We start from the raw sequence: 13663 nt of genomic DNA, 5'->3' as shown, positions 1-13663 counted from the left end.
TTCTCTCTCAGACCCGGTATTCACGCAAATCACCCTACTACCCCCGGGCGACACAAACCACTTTCGCGCCATTCGCTCAGGACCGTGCGGCAACAGAAAGAGAGAGGCCTTGAGAACCAAAAAAAGAGCCGCTTTTTCAAGGCGAATTTTAGGAACTTCCAAGGCTGTTACAGGAAATCAGAATATTTGGGAGGTGCTGAGTCTTTTCCCTGGGCCGAGCGAGTCTAAGTCTCGAAAGGTCATTAACACAGCTTGCAGGACCTGCATCCCAACGCGGGAAAGCTCGGCCCGAGCCCCGCCCCTCCCGCCCCGGGCCGGTGCCCCGCCCGTCCGCCCCGCGGCTCCGGCTCCTCCAGCTCGGTGGAACAGCGGCGTGCGCGGCTGCTGGGCACTCCACGCTCCGAGCGCTGGCCTGGGCCCCGCCGCCAGCATGGACGTTTGCTGCATGTCGGTGAGGGCTGGGCCTGTGAACCCAAGGGGCGGGCGCGGTGGGTGCTGAACGCGGTCGGGCGCGAGCCGTCTTCATCCAACTCTGAGGACAAGAATGCCGCTTATCAACTGGTGGCCGTGGGCGTCACCCATTTAAGCAAGCCTCAGATTCCGTGCGCCTGTGATTCAGGAGCAGGCGCACGTTCCGACCGACGTGCGCACGCGGCGTATGGGCGGCTTGGGGATCTTGAGCCGCTGCAGGATTCTTGGCAGCCCTGGGGAGCCCGAGGCCACGTGCGCCCGAGGCGCACGTGCGCCGGAGACCGGACAGCGGCCCTAGGCTGCCGGTCTCCCATTGTGTCTGCTGGGGGGCGCCCGGCTGGTGTGTTTGTGGGTAGGGGACGGGAGTGGAGGGCCGGGGATGGGAGAGGAGAACCACCCTCCCTAGGAGTTTGCCCCTTAGCTTCTTAGCCCGGCCATTTCCTGCGCGCTGCGGGGGCTGGTGCTTTTTCTCCCGGATTCCACGCGTACGCGTTGGGTGGCTCTAGAGCGCGCTCCGCGCCAGTTTTTGCCCCTGCCAAGCCCGTGGACACTGCCAACCACTGTGGATCGGCAGACTTGGAGTTTAAAGGTCTTGCACACTGGTCTCTTTAGAACTTGGGTTGGGCCCTCGGGGGGAGGTGTCTCAAGCCCCAGGCGGTGATAAAGTGCCTTGGAAGGACCTTGTGGTCCAAAACGAATGCGACCATTTGCTGGTTTCCCACTCCCTACCCCGCCCCCCTTCTTTCTCAGCTGCGGGATATTAAACTGAATGGAACGTTGGTTTTTGCTGTAACGGAAACCGGAACGTGGGGTCTGCCCCGGGAGAGATTAGACGTGTGGGGGTTGGGTGAAAAGGAAGAGTGACGATTAAAATACATCTCGGGTTAGGGACCTGGGGGGGATGCTGGGGTTCCAGAGCCTCGTCACCGCCCAGTGAAAGTGGCATCTTTCATCTTCAGGATGAAGAAAGCCCTGTGTACCTGGGCTTGGAGTCTGACATGCCTGGGTCCAAATTTGGGCCACCGTGTGACTTGAGTGATCCATTTCACTTCTCTGAGCCTCAGATTTCTCATTTTGTTAAATGGGGATAAAGATAGCATTTTTGTTGCAAGGAATTAAACGTGATTGAAAGCATACTTAACACAGTCCCTGGCACAAAAAAAGACCTATCAAACAGTGTTAGTTATTACTTCCCTGTCAAAAAAGGTATTCTCAGCTGATGACCATTTGCCTCACTTCTTTTCTTGTCTTTTCCTCCAAAGAGCCATCGACGTGGTAACACTTTTTGATATGTGCTGGCTGCCTGTGAAAGCCTAGAATATAGTTCCAGTAGATACAGATTTCAGTAGAATGCCTTCCTTTGCGACTGTCCTGGGCCTGAGACTGCTTAGAAGTAGAATGATGAGTAAAGGCTGGCAATTCTTTCAGTAATGCAAGGAACACTGCTGTTAAATTGCAGGCCTGGGTTCTCCTTCCGGCCTTGTGATCTTGGCAGTCAGTTTCACCTTCCTGGGCCCTGACTTTACTCTTCTGAAAAATGGGTGTTTCTGAGATCCCTTTCAGTTCCTAACACTCATTGTATTGCATTCACAAATACTCTTTATACTTAGTAGGTGTACCTAATATCACATTTTCCTGCCTTTGCAAAAGGACAAAAGGCAAAAACTTCCTAAGATGAATGGAGTTTGGATTACCATCATCATCATCATCATGGAAATAATTTTATTGCAAGAGCCTGCAATAGGGAATGTTAGCGACAGGAGGAAAGTTAAGAATTTTCTGTTCACCTGAAACCTCTTGTCTTTGCATTATATATTGGGGGGCCCATGATAGAACCTGCCCTTAAGGAATCACTTCTGCTATTCCAAGACCGTATTTAAGAAAATGGAAATCTAGCAACTAATGCAATTCTTAAGAAATCTCATTAAATACAAGAAATGGCAGAAACTGCTATCCTTTTTATAGGAGATAGATAGCCAATTACATTTCCTGATGAGCAGAACAGGGTTGTTCAGTGTTTATGAATGAATGACACATTTTCATATCTATAAGTAATTTGTATTTTAGGACTTCTGAAAACTTAAATCTTGTAGAGCTGAATGTCAGGCTCAACTAATAGAGCCCTGAAATGGAATCGGACATTCCTGGGTTTGGAGTGCTGTTTGACCTTTAACTTGGCTCCGTGTGCCTTTGTTCACTGGGTTGATGTATACCCCTATTGGATTGGGACCTGTTTGGAAGCCTGTATCTTGAAGTGGTGGTCCTGCCCAGTTTTTATAGTTTGGGAAATTAGCATCACAGTACATAGTCCAAAGCTTACATAAAAAGACCTCATTAGGTTGATTTTGGCAGAGGGAGAAAAATCACTCTACCATTTTGTACTTTTGAAATTTCCTTTTAGATGTACAGTTTAATTTTTTTAAAAAAAGAGGGTGGATTTTAGCGTTTAGCATTAACTCTGGGCAGTCAGTGAAACACTAAGAGCTTGAAGGCTCTGAAAGTGGGTAGAGAGGTAACTAACTCCACAGATGTTTGAATAAATTTGTAAATGTCATTCAATTTTCTTTTAAAAGGATTCCTTTGGATTTGACCTGGTTTTGAAAAATTTTTGTAGCAATTGCAAATTCTTTTTCTAGGTAGGGTATAAGAAATGGGCATAGCTATTCCTGTGCTGTTTGAACTGACTAAAGTCAAAAATGATGTCTTTAGTTAGATACTACATTAAACATCCCACTTAATAGTATTACAATTTCCATTTGCAGCAAAAGGATCTCAGAGTAAAGAAGAACTTCAAGAAATTCAGATATATGAAGTTGATTTCCATGGAAACTTCGTCATCCTCTGATGACAGTTGTGACAGCTTCGCTTCTGATAATTTTGCAAACACGGTAAGTGCTGCCTGAGAATAAACAAAATTGAGTCTGCAGTGTTCAAAATGCCCCAAACGCTTTGTGTGTGATTAAAACTGCTTGCTTTTTGCTTACATTTCTATACAGCCGATATGAAAATACAGTATGCACTGTAATTTCATTTCACTTTTTGCTGTGGTTCTAGGTGGTAATTGGAGGTAGATTAGCTACTTATTCTATCCTTTTGAAATGTCGCCTAACCTAACATGCCTGATGATTTGCCATAACAACTCAGAAATCATTTGTAAACCTCTGAACCATTTTTCTTTGTAACAAAAGCTATTCTCTTGTAGTGCACTTGTAAATGTGATTTGCTCTCTGCACGGTTTATGGAAAATTGGTTCTTGAAAAAGAAAAAAATGCACAACCACACTTATTTATTTATTTTACAGAAACCTAAATTCAGGTCAGATATCAGTGAAGAACTGGCAAATGTTTTTTATGAGGACTCTGATAATGAATCTTTCTGCGGCTTTTCAGAAAGTGAGGTGCAAGATGTATTAGACCATTGTGGATTTTTACAGAAACCCAAACCAAGGCCAGAGGTCAATAAAGAACTGGCCAGTATTTTTCATGCCGACTCTGACGATGAATCATTTTGCGGTTTCTCAGAGAGTGAGATACAAGATGGAATGGTGAGTTTGAGAATTTCACCAATATCGAGATGTAAGGCATGGCATGCTTGCTTTAGAATTTTTTTTTCCCTTTGGTTTTTTATTTTAGTTGTGCCAGATGATTCTGTTGACATTTTTAAAATTTTAATAGTAAAATTAGTTCTTAACTAGTACAGTCCTACTAGTAACTCTTTAACATTTTGTAGGCTTTGAAAATCTTGGAAACTGGTGAGTTAAAATTGAACGATTTCCAGATTTCTGTTACCAAAAAATCCAGCCAAATAGAGGATGCGCACACGTCCTAAAGGTGATCTATATTTGCATTTAATTTCAAGTGCCCAGCCCAGTGCCTGGCACAAGCAGGACCCTGATATGTGTTGGTTCCCTTAACAGATCTGTACCTGCATCCTGAAACCTGTGATCATTCATGTGCAGGAGCTTGAGTGCAGACAGTGACAGTTAGGGCCTTTCCAGCTTCCACTTTTGCTTGGCCAGCTCCTCCTGCGCTGTTGCTATATTACCTTTAACCTCTCTTGTCTGCTAAGGCCACTGCTGCTCCTCAGGCCCACCCTCTGTGAGCTCACTGTTGAGCTCAGCTTACCGTTTCTTGACTTTCTCGACAAAGGAAGCAGTGTGTTAGAATTGGGTGCATGCTCTGCAGTTCTTTGTTCTCTGACACATGCCTACTGCCTGTGAACCACACGAGCAACATGATAAAAGTGACAGTGCCTGGCCAAGGGCCATTTTATCTTTTATCACTGTCTAATGCAATATTTCCTTTAATAAGCCATGTTGGTCTTAATCAGTGCTTACTGGAGTTAGTGCAGGTACCTGGCTATAAGTCACTCAGCATCATGTTTTCAGAATTCATCCATTTTGTAACATGCATCAGAACTTAATTCCTTTTTATTGCTGAATAATATTTCATTGTGAATATACTACATTTTTTTTATCCACTCATCAGTTGATGGTTATTTGGGTTGTTTCCAATTTTTGACTAGGAAGAATAATGGGTATATGCTCTTAATTCTCTTGGGTATGTACCTATGAGTGGAATTGCTGGGTTATATAGTAATTCTCTTAAACCTGTTGAGGAGCTACCACACTTTTTTCCAAAGTGGCTGCACTATTTTTCTTTCCTACCAGCAGTGTATGTAGGTTTCAACTTCCCTATATCCTGCCAGCACTTGTTATTTTCTGTCTTTTTGATTATAACCATCCTGGTGGGTGTGTAGTATCTTACTTTGTTTTTGATTTGCATTTCTGTGATAGCTAATTTTCATGCATTTTAAATGATGGGACCCTATATTATTTTTAGATTCTGAATTCTTTTATTTTAGGCGTAGAATAAGTGGACTAGAGACATTTTAATATAGATAATATTGGCATAAGCATTGAAACCATGTGTGTTTATGGGAGAACACATATACGTTCCTGTAGAAATACTTTCAAAATGCATAGATACCTATTTTTAAAGAATTTAAAAAGAGGTCAGGGATTTTCACATTTTCAAAAATGGTTTGGGGGGTAGGGAGTGGGGGTGTATGGGAACCTCCTGTATTTTTTAATGTAACATTTTGTGTGATCTATGTATCATTAAAAAAAAAAAAAGATAATATAAAAGGGGGGAGGGTGTGCTAGGTAGAACTAAAGAGATTGAAAAACAACAACAACAACAAAAAAACTGTTCAGAACCGCAGGCCTATGGACTAAATGAAGATGGGTATAGCAGTGTGTTCCAGATAGGCCATGGAGTAACGTTACACTCATATTGCTATAGGAATTTGTAATTCTGATTTTGTTACCCAGCACTGGCAGTGTTCAGTTGAAACTTATTTAATAGAAATGTCTTTTGTTCAGAAGTTTTGTAGTCATACTGGTGCAGCCAATTCACTAATCAACAAGTCACTAATTACTGAATTGTTCTTACTAACTAGCGACTACAGTCAGCCAGTGAAGGCTGCAGGACCCGCAGTCAGTACCGTCGTTCTGGAACGCTCCGGGTGGCAATGACGTTTCCAAAGCGAAATACCAGGGGGCCAGCCAACAAAAAAACAGGTCCCCCTCAGTCCTCCGGGAATTCTTTGACTGATGCCAGTTCTGATTCAGATGATGAAAATGGCATGAATTTTTTAGAGAAAAGGGCTTTAAATATAAAGCAGAACAAAGCAATGGTAGGTATCTGGCTTTGAGTGTGTTAGAACTACTCTTCCCAGTTTTTCTCTAAGAGACTTGTTATTATATCTGTGTCCTAGGATTATTTTGAGTGTAGTTATGAAATCTTTATAATGTGAGCTTCAAAATGCATGTCTTTCTCTAAAGGAGCTTTTCTGTTTTTAATGTTGAAGTCTTGGTATGTGGGGTGAAATCAGAAACACTTTGAATATGTCAGCTTATTAAAAATAAAGCCATGAAAGTGGAGCAGGTGTTATTCCGTGGTTGCATGTGTGCTTCACATGTGTGAGGTCCCAGGTTCAATACCTGATACCTCCTAAAACAAAACAACATGGTGAAATGTGCTACTGTAATTTCCAGAATTTAGTTGCTCATTTTTAGCAGATATTCTAAACCAATAATCTGTTTTATTTCCTCCCTTTTTAGCTTGCAAAACTCATATCAGAATTAGAAAGTTTCCCTGGCTCACTCCCTGGAAGGCGTTCCCTACCAGGCCCCAGTTCAGTAAGTGCAAATCTCTGGACAAGCCTAAGGCTGGTTTCTGTTAGGATGTTTTGAAATCTGTTTTCCTTATTTTATGTGGTCTTCATAGTCTAAGAGAATAGAGTCTAAGAGAATAGAGGAAGCAGATTCTCTGGAAGGACTCCCTTGCATCCTCAGGCAGTCATGGCCTCCCTCTGCTGCGTTCCTGTGGCTCCTGAACCCCTTTTGAGTGGCTGTTTCTCTCCTTCCCAGCGAGACTAAGCCCCTCAAGGGCAGAGAACGAGGATTGGAAGACAATTTTTTCTGTAAGACCAGCTATAGCATATTCCTCCTCCATGGGAGATGCTCAGTGGATGTTTTTGTTTCTGTTTTTGTTTTAAATCTGAGAGTAAGGAAAGAGAAGGAAATAATAATTTCTTAACCCAGTCATCCCCTATTATCATATGTGATTAAATTCTGAGGAACTAAGTTAGTATAACTCAAGAATTTGGGGGAAACGGACTTTGGCCCAGTGGTTAGGGCGTCCGTCTACCATATGGGAGGTCCGCGGTTCAAACCCCGGGCCTCCTTGACCCGTGTGGAGCTGGCCATGCGCAGTGCTGATGCGTGCAAGGAGTGCCGTGCCACGCAAGGGTGTCCCCCGCGTGGGGGAGCCCCACGCGCAAGGAGTGCGCCTGTGAGGAAAGCCGCCCAGCGTGAAAAGAAAGAGCAGCCTGCCCAGGAATGGCGCCGCCCACACTTCCCGTGCCACTGACGACAACAGAAGTGGACAAAGAAACAAGATGCAGCAAATAGACACCAAGAACAGACAACCAGGGGAGGGGGGGAAATTAAATAAATAAATAAATCTTTAAAAAAAAAAAAGAATTTGGTGTCTGCCCATTGTGCAAAAAAAAAACAAACACCTTCCTTTCTCTCCACTACTGCTCCTTGTGGGAGGAAGGGAGAGAGGAAAGCCATACATCTATTTCTCCATTATGTAATATAGAAAAGTGTGTATATTTCAGGGCTTGCTCAAGTGATGTGAAAAAGTCTTTTGGAAAACAAGATCAGTTCTTACATCTTCACAAAGTAGGAGAAAAAAAATAGATCATCTCTATTTCAGAAAGAAACTGGAAATGGTATTACAGAAGAAAATTATGATGGCTGTATAGATTTTGAGTTCATGTTCATTCTACCCACTATGGAAAGGACAAAGATATCTAGAAAAGGAACTTTCTTTTTACTTAAAAGCAAACATCTTTAAGGAGGATTGACCTTTCCATAGTGCTGCTTCTCTTCTTACTGAAATAAATGGGCTCCATCCTGTGTATTTTGCTTAGCAATCCAAGACACCCCGAAGGCGGACTTTCCCAGGCGCTGCTTCTAGGAGAAACCCTGAACGGAGAGCTCGACCCCTTACCAGGTCAAGGTCACGGGTTCTTGGGTCCCTTAGTGCTCTTCCCACTGAGGAGGAGGAGGAGGAAGAGGAAGATAAGTACATGTTGGTGAGAAAGAGGAAGACCATGGATGGCTATTTGAACGTGAGTTCACACTTCTGCTTACTCTTCTGTCTTTGATTTCCTGTAGGCCCCTGCTGTATACACAACATGGCATGCATGCTACCTCCACACCAAATGCTCCACATTAAATGTTTTTCTTGAACCATTCAGAATTGTTAATGTCACATAACCTTAGTTGAAGAGTTTGTTAGCAGGTGAAGAAAGTCAAAGTTTTCTTCACCTCTTCTTATTTGTGTTGGAATTGTTTCATATAGTTTTCCAGTTATCCTAACAGTAAACTTAGGACTTACTCTCTTATAAGCTCTAAGATTTCCAGAGTGGATTCTCTGAAAAAATTACAAATTAGCCACATGGAATACAGAGCTGGGGAGAGCCAGTTAGAGCACTCTGTATTTGTGCTGCTTGTTACACAGGAAGATGACTTGCCCAGAAATCGTCGCCCAGGATCCATGACTCTTCCACATGTAATTCGCCCAGTGGAAGAAGTTACAGAGGAAGAGTTGGAGAACATCTGTAGTAATTCTCGAGAGAAGATATACAACCGATCATTGGTAAGAGCCTTTAAATTGTCTGAAAATGTAAATGCCTATGAAAGAGGGAAGATAGCTTTTATGTTCCTTGGACTTTTTCTAAAGTGCTACATGTCTTATATATGGGCATATACATTTTTTTTCATACAAGGGAAGAGAGTTTTATATCCCTGTAATTTAGCCCTCTTCACTTGAATTATTTGCTTAGTAAGTCTGCAGTAGTATTAATCTTTTCTCTTAATTTAAAAATTGATTCACTCAGTATATTTATTGTGTACGTATTAGGAACACTTACATAGCGAGGTGCTGGGGGTCTGATGGTATGTTAAAGATAAAAATGGATTTAGGCAAATTATTTTTTGCATTGATAAAAATCTTTTATTGAAGAAAAGTAGTTTTAAGAACATTAACTATGAAGTCTGCCAATTGAATAAAATCACCAGGCCTGAGATAGTTCTCATGCCCGGGCTATGCCATTCTTCTCTACAATAAGCAGTATTTTTTTCCTGTTTGCTTATTATTTGTAGGGATCCACCTGTCACCAGTGTCGCCAGAAAACTATTGACACTAAAACAAACTGCCGAAACCCAGACTGTTGGGGTGTTCGAGGCCAGTTCTGTGGTCCCTGCCTTCGAAACCGTTATGGTGAAGAAGTCAAGGACGCCCTTCTGGATCCAGTACGTGCCTTAACAAGGGGTCCAGTGGCCCTGTGAGTCAGCCATGAGCTGATGAGGCCACAAAGAGGGCACCAGTGACCGTCACCATGTGTACCAGGGATTTGCTTCTTTTTAATCTTGAGAGCAACTATTCTGATTGCACTACAGTAAAATTTTCTCTTAACCGCTTTAGTTTTTAGATGGCTCTAGTAATTTCTCCCACTTTACGTTGACTTCTGAAATACGTTTTAAGTATCTCTAATTGAAAGATTTGGATATGTAAATTAAGGTGGTTCCTCTGCATTTTTTTTTTCCTCTTCTTTTTGGTCATAGACAATTCTAAAACTCCAGCCTACAACATTATTTAAGGGCTTGTTGAGGGAAAGAAACTGCTAAATTTTGTGGATTCAAAGGTGGATCCTCTTTGCAGTCCATGGTTCCTTCATTTCTCTCAATATGAACTCTTACAGAATGGTTTCCTTAGTTCCCTCAAAGTTAGGGGGAACAGAAGAGGTAGTTCTCTGATGTTTACTGTGCTTTCAGCTGTTTTCCTTTGCAAGGAGATGCTAAGAATGCCAATCTGGTTTTAATTCTCTCCATTTAGGCGAACTAGATTAGGAGCAGGTATACTATATTCCCACTTAAGTGTGTGCCTGCTCTTTGGCTATGCTTGACTTGCCCAAGTGCACCTTGTCTGACTGGAGGTGTGAAGCCCTTGCCTTGTCCTTCGGTTCATTTGCTGATTAGTCTGAGGATGAATCATCTCAAGATTTATAGTGGGTGGAGACAAGCTGATCCTTCATGAAGAAGTAAGCACATATAAGGAGAAGACATGGGATTCAAATAAGCTTTTGCAGAAAGGCTTTATAATTATTGGTCCCTTTGTATTTTTCTAAACTTCAGTAGGAAATTTTTCATAATAAAAAGTTGTTTTGTTCAAGACAAGATTCAAACAATACCTGCACGTTGCAGGTGGTATTTAGTCCCCAGTTGGTTTTAGTCAAGTCAGCAACACCCTCCCTCTCTGTCTTCCCCAGGCTTTTGACGTGTTGAAGAAACCAGGCCATCGGTGTTTTTTGTTTCTTTCTCACGGTTTTGTTGAACTTGTACCTCTATTCCTTGTCTTTTCTATATAAAAGTTAGATCTCAAGGCTGACTTAGATTCAGATTAAATATCAGTGGTAACTATTTTATGTTGTGTCACACCATGATGTCACGAAAAGTCTTGTATCCTCCTCCTTGAGTGAGATTAAAAAACTTGGGATTCTGAAACTTGTGATTTTAAAAGTTTTTGGCTATTTGCCTTAAATGTAGTAGGAGGACAAAATATCTCAGGACAGGACCATTGGTCCTGTTGAGGGGCACTGCTTGTCAGCTGCTGTTTTTGTTGTCTAGATTTTTCAGCCTCTGGAGATGGTAAAGGATTGGAGCCGTTTGGGTTGTGGTACTCATTTCACAGGAGGCAGATTAGTGTACAGCATTGGTGCTGGATTTCCTATGGAAATATTAGGAGTGACCAGTATATATTAACTATATTAAGATTTTATATCCACGAAAGATTTATTAAATGGAATCAGTGAGACTCACCTTAGAGTTTTAAAAAGAGTGAATAAGTAAAGGGATAAAATTAAGATTTAATTGTATCTTTTTCCAATTTTGCTTCAGAGCTGGCATTGTCCTCCTTGTCGTGGAATCTGTAACTGCAGTTTCTGTAGGCAGCGTGATGGACGGTGTGCAACTGGGGTCCTTGTGTATTTAGCCAAATACCATGGCTTTGGGAATGTGCACGCATACTTGAAAAGGTAACGGCTGTTCTTTCTCTGTTTTCCATGTGAATCTTGCATTTCTTTATGTGTCGTAATAAAAAGATTGTAGAAGTTGGAATAGTGGTTATCTCTAGGGCAAGGGGGGTGTTGATTGGGAAGAGGCATGATGGGAGCCTTTCTGAGTGCTGGGAACATCCTATATCTTGAGCTGGGTGGTCACATAAACATGTAAATATTCAAGTTGTACACTTGAGTTGTGCATGTGACTGTGTTATAGTGTGATAGAAACATTTTTTAAAGTGTGAATCAGGCTTTCAAAAGAGAGTTCTTCAGTTGAAAAACTACATCCTAACATCTTCCCTTTTCTCTTTCACAGTCTGAAACAGGAATTTGAAATGCAAGCGTAATATCTGGAAGATTCACTACTTGTCAGTTGATTGAAACCCCAGTTAAGAATTTTGATGATCGGTCTGTTTTATAGGGAATTCAAATCAAGTTAATCTCATTAGACATACCTTCTGGGGCGCAATGGAGATATATTGCTAGTTATACTTTGCCCTCCTGCAGTTTCTCCTCTGCTTCTCCTCTATCCTACCCTCCTATTTCCATCGGTTCCCTCCACTACTTATTTCCTGAATTCTTTTCAAACGACAATTTTATGAAAGTATTTGATTTCACTGATGTTGAAATCGCCCTGAACTCCCCCCATAAAACCAAACAATTGGAAGCACAGTGGTAGCACTCACTAACCAGATATTTTGAATTCCAGAGAACAGCCCTCCAAATTATTACATGAAAACAACTTTTGTGATTCAATGTTTGTACTTGTTGACATTTTTAACAGGGATCAAAGCACAAAAGTTTAAAAATCATTTGGAAAAAGTAGACAATGGTTAAAAAGTGGTATGTGTGATACAGGCGCTTCTCATGGCAGCGTTCCATTTTTGTGCTTATTATGCAAGTGGCCACTGCTGGGACTTGGTTATTGCTAATTTTTTCCACCATGAGGTTAAATTGTGCATTTGGCTTACACAATCGTGATCCAAAGATTTGAGAGCAATGTTACACTTAAAATCATTGTAGGAAACACATCCTGGGAAATAAGGATGTCAAAACTTCAGGAGTTGACTAATTTGAAATTCTTTGTATAAAACTTGAGTATAATTGTACTTGTTAACAAGTTTATTTCAGTTCCTATGGGAGGTTTGTCAAGATAATTCTTGGACTGTTGTGTGTACAAAATTGATACTAATACTAATCTACAGTGCTTTGCAGTTTTTGCTTTCTTGAAGAAATTATAAGCTAGGCACAGGGTTCATCTTCAAGTTTTAAGTGCTTTTTATAACAATGAAAAATGCCATTTTGGAGATGGGTGACTTTCACAAGTTGTAACTTGACAACACTGCCAGTTTACTTGGTGGGCAGTATTCATGTTACCTACCCATCCCCTTTTATTTGTTCATTAATCAAATTGTTTGATAGAGGTCAAATCAAAAGTGTTTGTGTGTCTGTTTTGCTTTGCATGTGTGGCTTGTTGCTGTGCAGGTTCAGTGTTTGACGCCTAATTGGACCGTGAATCAATACATGTAAATAGAGCTTTTGATCTGTAATGCTTTTATACAAAGGTTTTTATTTTAATAATAAAATGTTTTGCTCTAGTTTGCCTGATTTTTAAAAATTTTTTAATCTTACTGTACTTAATCCCACCTTTTACTCCTGTTTTATTTATAAAATCACTATTTCTGCCTTCCTAGGATCTCCTTTTGGCTTAAGTTTCTGGAGGCCAAGGGTCAGCTCCTTTGAACAGCACTTATCTTGGTGATTTGACTGACACCTGTGATCAGAAAACCAACTAACACAGCTGCTTTGCCTGAGAGAAAGCAATACACATTCCTGAGGTTTTATAATGTTGTTTATTTTCCTTTACCATTTGCCAACCCAAGAAACTGACAGTGATTTTTGCATTTCCTGGTTTGCTTTTATCAGCCATTTGTTTATTGAATGCATGTTGTGCTTTGAGCCTTTCTTAGTACTGTGAGAATCAGAAGAAACAAATCATGGTCTAAAAGTTCTCATGACCGGGGATTGGCAGACTCTAGCCCATGAGCCTGATCCTTCTACAGTCTCTATTTAGGGCACATGAACTAAGTATGGTTTTTACATTTTAAAAATATTTTTATATTTTTAAAAGGTTGAAACAAAAACAAAAGAATATGTGAGAGACTATATGTATTAGTCAGCCAAAGAGGTGCTGAGGCAAAGTACAAGAAATCTGTTGACTTTTGTAAAGATTTTTTATTTGGGGTAATAGCTTACATTTACACAACCCTAAAGAATTCGACTCATTCTTACAAAATCAATTTAAAAAAATTAAAAAAAAACAAAAACAATAAAAGGATAAACTCAGAAAAAAAAAAAAAAAGAATTCGACTCAAGGTACCATAAAAGGCATTTTCTTATCCAAAGTCTGTTACTACATGTTGAAGCAAGATGGCAGGTGATGTCTGCTAGGGTTCAGCCTTCCTCTTCCTCTTAAGGCTCCGTGGGCCCAGCTTCT

General features: G+C 41.2%; 1 protein-coding gene across 2 annotated transcripts; it reads left to right on the top strand.

The window, feature by feature from the left end:
- The first annotated feature begins 334 nt into the window (after positions 1-334).
- CDCA7 (cell division cycle associated 7) lies at positions 335-12767 on the top strand. Of its 2 annotated transcripts, XM_004476794.5 has the most exons (10): positions 335-451; positions 3234-3359; positions 3773-4015; positions 5932-6168; positions 6596-6673; positions 7975-8175; positions 8568-8705; positions 9212-9361; positions 11006-11142; positions 11483-12767. In XM_004476794.5, the coding sequence occupies exons 1-10, from the start codon at positions 431-433 to the stop codon at positions 11511-11513; spliced, it is 1362 nt and encodes a 453-aa protein (XP_004476851.2). In that variant the 5' UTR covers positions 335-430; the 3' UTR covers positions 11514-12767. The 2 variants fall into 2 exon arrangements, with proteins under 2 accessions (XP_004476851.2, XP_004476853.2); XM_004476796.4 differs by lacking the exon at positions 3773-4015.
- The last annotated feature ends 896 nt before the right edge of the window (positions 12768-13663 follow it).

The sequence above is a fragment of the Dasypus novemcinctus genome, chromosome 7 (genome assembly GCF_030445035.2).
Source record: "Dasypus novemcinctus isolate mDasNov1 chromosome 7, mDasNov1.1.hap2, whole genome shotgun sequence".
NCBI lineage: Eukaryota > Metazoa > Chordata > Mammalia > Cingulata > Dasypodidae > Dasypus > Dasypus novemcinctus.
Note: the sequence above shows the minus strand (reverse complement) of the source record. Positions and strands in the feature narration are given on the sequence as shown.

What these genes read in the sequence shown, in the direction of transcription:
- CDCA7 (XM_004476794.5), top strand. Translation starts at nt 431, where the DNA reads ATGGACGTTTGCTGCATGTCG. An exon ending in CCATGGATGGCTATTTGAAC is followed by an intron (nt 8,176 to 8,567) that starts GTGAGTTCACAC and finishes CTTGTTACACAG; the next exon opens with GAAGATGACTTGCCCAGAAA. An exon ending in AGATATACAACCGATCATTG is followed by an intron (nt 8,706 to 9,211) that starts GTAAGAGCCTTT and finishes TATTATTTGTAG; the next exon opens with GGATCCACCTGTCACCAGTG.